The 7,144-nt window shown below is 46.7% G+C and overlaps 2 protein-coding genes across 2 annotated transcripts; both read left to right on the top strand.

Moving 5' to 3' along the window:
• Positions 1-1,106: 1,106 nt before the first annotated feature.
• On the top strand, positions 1,107-3,315 carry I303_105707 (uncharacterized protein; the record flags this gene model as incomplete). Its single annotated transcript, XM_018409019.1, has 4 exons — positions 1,107-1,295; positions 1,358-1,484; positions 1,552-1,641; positions 1,703-3,315. The coding sequence occupies 4 exons, from the start codon at positions 1,107-1,109 to the stop codon at positions 3,313-3,315; spliced, it is 2,019 nt and encodes a 672-aa protein (XP_018261291.1).
• A 1,787-nt stretch (positions 3,316-5,102) lies between these two features.
• Positions 5,103-7,022, top strand: I303_105706 (uncharacterized protein; the record flags this gene model as incomplete). The annotated part of the gene is made up of 1 exon (XM_018409018.1): positions 5,103-7,022. The coding sequence occupies one exon, from the start codon at positions 5,103-5,105 to the stop codon at positions 7,020-7,022; it is 1,920 nt and encodes a 639-aa protein (XP_018261290.1).
• Positions 7,023-7,144: the final 122 nt, after the last annotated feature.

The following is a 7,144-nucleotide window of genomic DNA, read 5'->3' as shown; positions in this document are numbered from 1 at the left end:
TGTTCTTTCCTCATCATCATCTTTCAACATTATCATCATCGCGAGGAGAGTTTAGCTGTGTTTGAGAAGAGTCATTGTTTGTTTTCGACAAAGTGAAGAAGATCAGAAGCAGAACAATCGTTAGTATCATCAACGACACCGGCAATATCAACCAACAACAACACTAACGGACTCATCGATCCGCCCATCAAGTAATCCTGCGCATTCGATTTGACCAGACTATCGAAGTTGGTACTCACAGGAAGTCAACGCATAGCATAGCAAAGCAAAGCATAGCATAGGTGAGTAATATCTTTCGCGCTTGGCTCTTCTCTCTTTTTCTTGTAGTTGGTCTTGGCCCTGTCATATCATGCGGAAATCGGCATCTGAATTAATTAGACATTACACATTCCTTGATTTCACTTGATCACTTGAAACACAGCATTCACCATCATCCCCCATCATTGGCATTGAATCCGCAGACTTGGGTGGCGACTTTGTTGTGTTTTATCGTGTTGAGCTTTGATTGTGCATATCGTCAGATATAGCATTTTAGCTCATCTTTCAAACACCTTATCCTGCTTTAACCCTTATAAATGTGCATTGTGCGGCGAATCAAAGTGGTCAACGATAGCTAACTTCTTGTGCTTCAACCATTCTTCCTCGACTATTCGCTGCGATACATATATCCGCTCCACACACTGAACACGCCCTACGAAATCCGACCTATTGTCATTTGCATCACAACCGGTCTTGCGGCCTACCACCACCCTTTTATCGACTGGACGTTTGGCCATTACCACATTGACCCTTCCTTTGATCCCTTCAACCGCACCAATCTATCATCCAACTTGTTCCTCACCCATCGCCTCAAATAGCTCCTTTGATCATCGACTCCCTCAAGTCCGATTTTACCCTCCAAACAACCGGTCACACTTGTCTCACATTCAACAAGCTATAGACGCAGTTGGATCATTGTTTCTTTCTCTTTCTCCTTTCCTCTTATTCAATCTCATCGATTAAACATTCTTATTGATCCCTCTCAACGAAGAAGAAGGCAATAAGACCAACCCCCTATACTCGTATCTTCAATCTTACGTTGCCACCCGTGGTCAACATCGAACAAAATGTCCTCAATCAACCTTTTCACCCTCATCACCCTTTTACCTCTGCTCGTCCTTGCCTCCTCAGACTCAAAACCACGATGGAGGGATCCCGCTGCGCCTCCGTTAGGCTTGAAGAAGAGAGCAGGAAACAACACCGCTACACCTTTGAATTTCGAGAGCGTCGGTGATACCGGTGTCAGTGCGCAAATGGTAAGTCCGCGCCTTCATCTCTCGATCGGAAGGCTCCTGACGCCCTCTTTTCGCTACTCTAGGTGTTCTTGGGTAACAACAAGAAAATCTACGTATTGGACAAAACTGAGAACAACCCTGTGGAGATCACTGGTCAATATGGTACTCACCCCGCTTGGGCCACCGAGTACGATATCGAGTCCAACGAATGTGAGTTGATTTCGTCCAACCATACTTACTGGCTTGGTATCCGTGGCTGATCAGGCTATCCTTTCAGACCGAACAATGGACGTCTTCTCGAATACTTTCTGTGCTGGAGGTGGTGTGTTGGGTAACGGTACTTGGGTCGTTTTCGGTGGAAATCAACGTAAGTCAGCTTGACCTGCTAATTATCGCAGATACAAAAGCTGATCGTGGATGGATTCCAGCTGTAACCACCGGTGGTGTTGCGTCCACCGATGCCGAAGCATACTCAGACACAGATGGTGGTACCGCCATTCGAATGCTCAACCCATGTACAGACGAATCATGTGAATACATTCAAGGTGAAACTTCGTATTCGACATCAGCAGACAACACTGGAGGATGGTTGCAGATGACCGGTAGACGATGGTACCCTATGGTAGAAGCTTTACCCGATGGATCATTGATTATCATTGGTGGTGACAAGAATGGTGGATACGTCAACACGCAAGCTCAAGATAACCCCACATACGAGTTCTTCCCTCCCCGTGCAGACGACCCTCAAGATCTTCAATTCCTCGCCGACACGCTCCCTATCAACCTTTACGCTCTTACTTGGTTGATGCCTTCCGGTAAATTGTTCATGCAAGCCAACCGAAAGACAATCCTTTACGACTACAACCAAAAAACAACCACCAACCTGCCAGACATGCCTTACGCCGCTCGTGTCTACCCCGCTTCAGCCGCTACCGCTATGCTTCCTCTTATACCGGACAACGGCTACGCAGCGACCGTGTTATTTTGCGGTGGTTCTGCTACCGAGCAGTGGGGTAACGATGGTACCGCTGGATACAACGTCACTGCTGTCGCTGCCGACAACACCTGTGTACGAATAACACCTGAAGGCAGTGCTAAATACGAAGACGATGATTACATGTTCGAAGGTCGAAGTATGGGTCAATTCGTCATCTTGCCCGACGGTACTTTCTGGATGGGTAACGGTGTAGGTATGGGTACCGCTGGTTACGGTGATGACGGTTACTCTGTCGGTCAATCCTACGGTCAAGCCCCGATTTACATGCCCGCCATCTACAACTCCTCGGCCCCTCTTGGATCAAGATGGAACCGAACTGGCTTAGTCGCTTCTGCCAACGAAAGAATGTACCATTCCGTTGCTATCTTGTTACCTGATGGATCTCTTTTCATCGCTGGTTCCAACCCAAACAAGGATTTCACTACTGCTCAATGGAGATCAAGAACCGATTCCGAGAGATGGTACCCATGGTACTACAATGAGGAACGACCCATCTACGAAGGCTTCCAAGATACATTCTCTTACGGTGGAAACTCATTCAACATCACCATGAACTCGACCGATGAGGCCACCGCTCAGAACACCAAGATGGTCGTCATCAGAGGCGGTTTCAACACTCATGCTATTGGATTCGGTCAACGATACCTCCAACTTAACTCGTCTTACGAGATCGACATGAACACAGGCAAGACCACCCACATCGTCAGTCAAATGCCAGGTGGATCAACCGGACCAAACTTGTTCCAACCTGGACCTGCCATGTTCTTTGTTGTCGTCAACGGAGTACCGTCTCAAGGTGAATTCGTCATGGTCGGAAGTGGAAAAGTCGAAACTCAAGCTACGCAAACCAACCAAGATCTACCCTCGTCGACAGTCATCGCTGTCGTTCAACCTGAGAACACCACTCAGACTAACAGCAATGGCGGTTCGTCGAGCGGATCAGGATCGGGATCGTCAGGCGCATTGTCCACCTCGCAAATCAACCACGTCACATTAGGAGCCACTATAATAGCCTCGTTATTGGCTATTTCAACCCTTCTGTGATTCTCCTGTTTGATTTGACGATTTGACTCGACGACACCCCACACAGCATAGAGTCTCCATTTGAACCATCAACGTTCCTTAGCATAGCATACATGACTTCATCTCATTGTTCATTGTAATGATTTCCTTCGCCTTTTTCAACATACAAGTATTTTAATGGACTTTGTTTTACTTATTTTTCTTCTTTACCTAATTGTTTAATATTGGACATTTCTCATTTCCCATAGCATGTGGATGATAGGTGAAGTAAGTCAATAGGTTCTTCGGTGGATAGGAAGGACGTTCGGACTTTGATTCGAGAAAAGAAGGTTTTACTATTACCACAGACAAGTACCAGTATATACGTACATACAGTAACGACATGGACTTTTCAGCTTTTCTCTTTCATAGCTTTTTAGCTTTATGACAAGAGAAAAGTGTTATTTGTCATGATGAGATTAACCATGCATTATGCATCGTATCGTCAATTGTGCATGTTGGTCAGTGCGATGCATATGCTACAGACCGGTTCGTTGGCAAGGAGTCAATTATTTGTATGATGCGCAATGCTGCTGTTATCAAAAACAAATAGTACTAGTACGATCACCTTGTCATACTCGGGTGAAGTAGATCAACTTTGAACGAGGACGATGTACATCTGATACATCTGATACATCTGATACATCTGATTTGGGTGACAGATTAATTGCACATGATCAGACTTTTGTCATTGCATTGATAGATGCATTAGAGAGGAAGGGCGAGTACCATTACCTATTGGTTGCTCCAGAACGTCAACGGCAAAGCTTGTGACATTCCTGTTCATGCCCATGATCGTGTTCAGAATGCAAAACCAAATCAGACTAGAGGAAAGATGAGACTCATGAATTTTGATCGCATCTTAAGTAAATTAGAGACTCTATCTGGCTGTCTGACCGAAGTAAGCGAAATATGAACATGAAACGAGGCCTCCTCTTCAAAGTTACCCCCTTTTCGCACTACTCCCCTGTCCCGGAGATAGATATATGAAATAATAAGGGACGTTCGAGATGAGATTATCGATATATCTCATCAGATAGGACGATTGATTGTTTAAGCGGGACTTTCGTGTCGTATTTTAGACTGAATTCGAACGTGGATTTTCCTTTTCTTCGCGTCTTTTCTTCTATTTTGCTCATTGTTCTTTTCTTACCCCTCACCTAGCCTTAGTGATTCTCGCCCTGCTGCGTTTCAAAATGTCTCGCAATTACACTTACACTTTCTCTTATACTCACACTCATAATACCCTACTACTCGTTCCTGCATCACCTAGCATCTTCCATTGACGACTTACTCTTAGTCTACCAGGACCTGAACCTCGACCTGATCTAGACTGAGCGGTTGCTCGCCCCCTCAGAATCGATGACGAGGCGAAAAGAGAAGAAAAGCAGTGATGCGAGACGCGGCTGATTTTAGTCTGTCGTATTTGAGGTCTGAGTATGGGTCTGGGCCTGGATTTCGCGCAATGAGAATCGATTCTCGATAAGGAGTTACCAATCTTTCGGATGGATGATGGAGTGATGGAGTCGAGATCCAACCAGAATGCTGTGACCATACCTCCATTCGTCGATACTTCATCCCACGAAACCGACATCAGAAAAGCGATTGGATTGTAACCAGTACACTTGGTATACCAGCCTACCTTATTGCGATCTCTGAAAAATTAATACACTTTTGTCCGGAAGTTGGAGAAAGCTCAATCAGCGATACTGCTCGTCAATCAGTGGCCAACACTGCAGGGAATTCTCTGTTCCTCGTTAGGACCAGATATGCAATCATGTCGACCTCCTCATCAGTTCTCCTGTCGTACTCGTCCACAGCGTATCATTCCTGAAGAACTGCGACCGCATTCCGTCAGTCGCCCTCCCGGTGATCTCTCTTCCTCCTCTCTTTATCAATCTACGTCCTCATCCGGTGGACAGAATGAATGGACCCTTATCCCTCTCACTCGCCCGAGATATTCCAACGAAGACAAGATCGGTCTGGGCAATTTACTCTCTCCAAAACCATCATTACAAAAGATGCGATCGTCTCATTCCCACAACTCGTCAGATCCGGCAATGCACAGGGGAGATAGCAACAATTCCAACAATGGAAGGGGGAATCTAGGCTCCTTACGAAGGACGGGCTCGAAGATCTGGACCAGAGCCAAGCAAGTAGGACGTACCAGTAGAGCTTCTATACGGCGGAAGACTTCATCACTTAGCATATCTGAACACCGTTCACCTGTTCAAAGGCATTCCACCTCAGCTTCAGCTGGCGGAGTCGGAGCTGGGAATCTGGATGGAATATCGACAGATGAAGAGGACGATGACTGGCAGATTGTCACCCCTCCTCCACCTTCAGGAGGCGAATCAGACGAGTTTACCACAAGCTCTACTAGATCGGAAATCTCGCATCCACCTTGGCGGACTAGGGCAGTAGAAGAAGAAGAGATGTTAGAAGGAGCGAGAGGGACGGGCACGATCTCGAGGGTCAGTCGAAGAGCGCAACAGGGCAGTACTTTGGACTTGTTAGATCTTGATACTGTTGAAGGCACTTCAAGTAGTGCTTCATCGACCTCACGCCGGATCGGACGTGATCATCCGGCTGGATGTTCGAATCCAGGTTCAGAATCAGGATCAGGATCGGAATCGACGCCGAGTCATAACTCTGGCTCCGGCTCTGGCTCTGGTACGGGGGAAAGATCGTTGGAGGTCATATTAAACAAGTACCATTTCCCTTCCCCACCATCTCACTCACATTCGCATTCGCATTTGCATTCGCAGTCGTACCCGCACTCTCGATCGCGGAGCCATTCAACTCGAAATGACAATTCGTATCCTCAAGAGCAGTGCCGGCACAATCAACATCCACCGTCCACCTCAAGACCCGGTATTGTACCGAAACGAAGTTGGCTAGAAGGCGGCCCATTGACCTTTCCTGAAGACCGCGAAGAAGTGGAAAGGAAATTACCTGATGATCATCCTTTCAATTCACCTGCGCTTGCCTGTCCCTCGTCGTCATCAGGTTCCACTAGTACCGACTCCCACACTTCGTGTACTTCCTCACATATACCTCGACATAGCATGCAATCGACTCCGGGCCCAGACTATCGAGAAGAAATGTCTGACTCTGAATCAGGTCCTGATGAACGTCAAATAAACAAGTACCATCACTGGAAAAACCTACTTTCGTCCTTGGAAATACTGAAACAAGCTTTGTACCGAAACAACATCGAGTCAATCAAGATCCTCTCTTCTTCCGAAGATATACTTCCTCCCGCAATTATCAGCGGCATCGAAAAAAGGTTAGATCGGTACTGGGCCAAATGGACAAATGTACTAAATTCAGCTGGTCAGAGGATATCACATAACTTGAATCAGCTACCGGGATCAACCTCGACGAGTACCCATCAATCTGTGTCACAAGCACGACCGACGGCACCACCGAAGGAATACTTAGAGGGGTTGATACCCCCGCCCTTGACACAGGACGAGATGATCAGGCTCATCTGGGCACTAGAGGAGAAAGGGCAAGTTGCTAGTGGGACGTATAGAAGGATGTTCGGTAAGAATTATAATCATGGGAATGTAAGAAAGATGAGGCCGGACGAAGAGATCAGGGCTGATCAGATGGGAATGAGGGATTGGATGGTTGGTCAGCAGGAAATGGAGGAGCGGAGTGGGTGGAGAGGGGGGAGGAGATGAGTCATCGTTCTGCCTTTCAAATGGAATTTCGATTGAGTCAGAAGTCATGATTCAACGATCTTAGATTGAGAGGAAGTCATACTCATAACACGATACATTGCTAGTCAGCTATCACATGCATC

This window comes from Kwoniella dejecticola, chromosome 7, assembly GCF_000512565.2.
Source record: "Kwoniella dejecticola CBS 10117 chromosome 7, complete sequence".
Lineage (NCBI taxonomy): Eukaryota > Fungi > Basidiomycota > Tremellomycetes > Tremellales > Cryptococcaceae > Kwoniella > Kwoniella dejecticola.
This window is presented reverse-complemented; position numbering and strand designations above follow the sequence as displayed.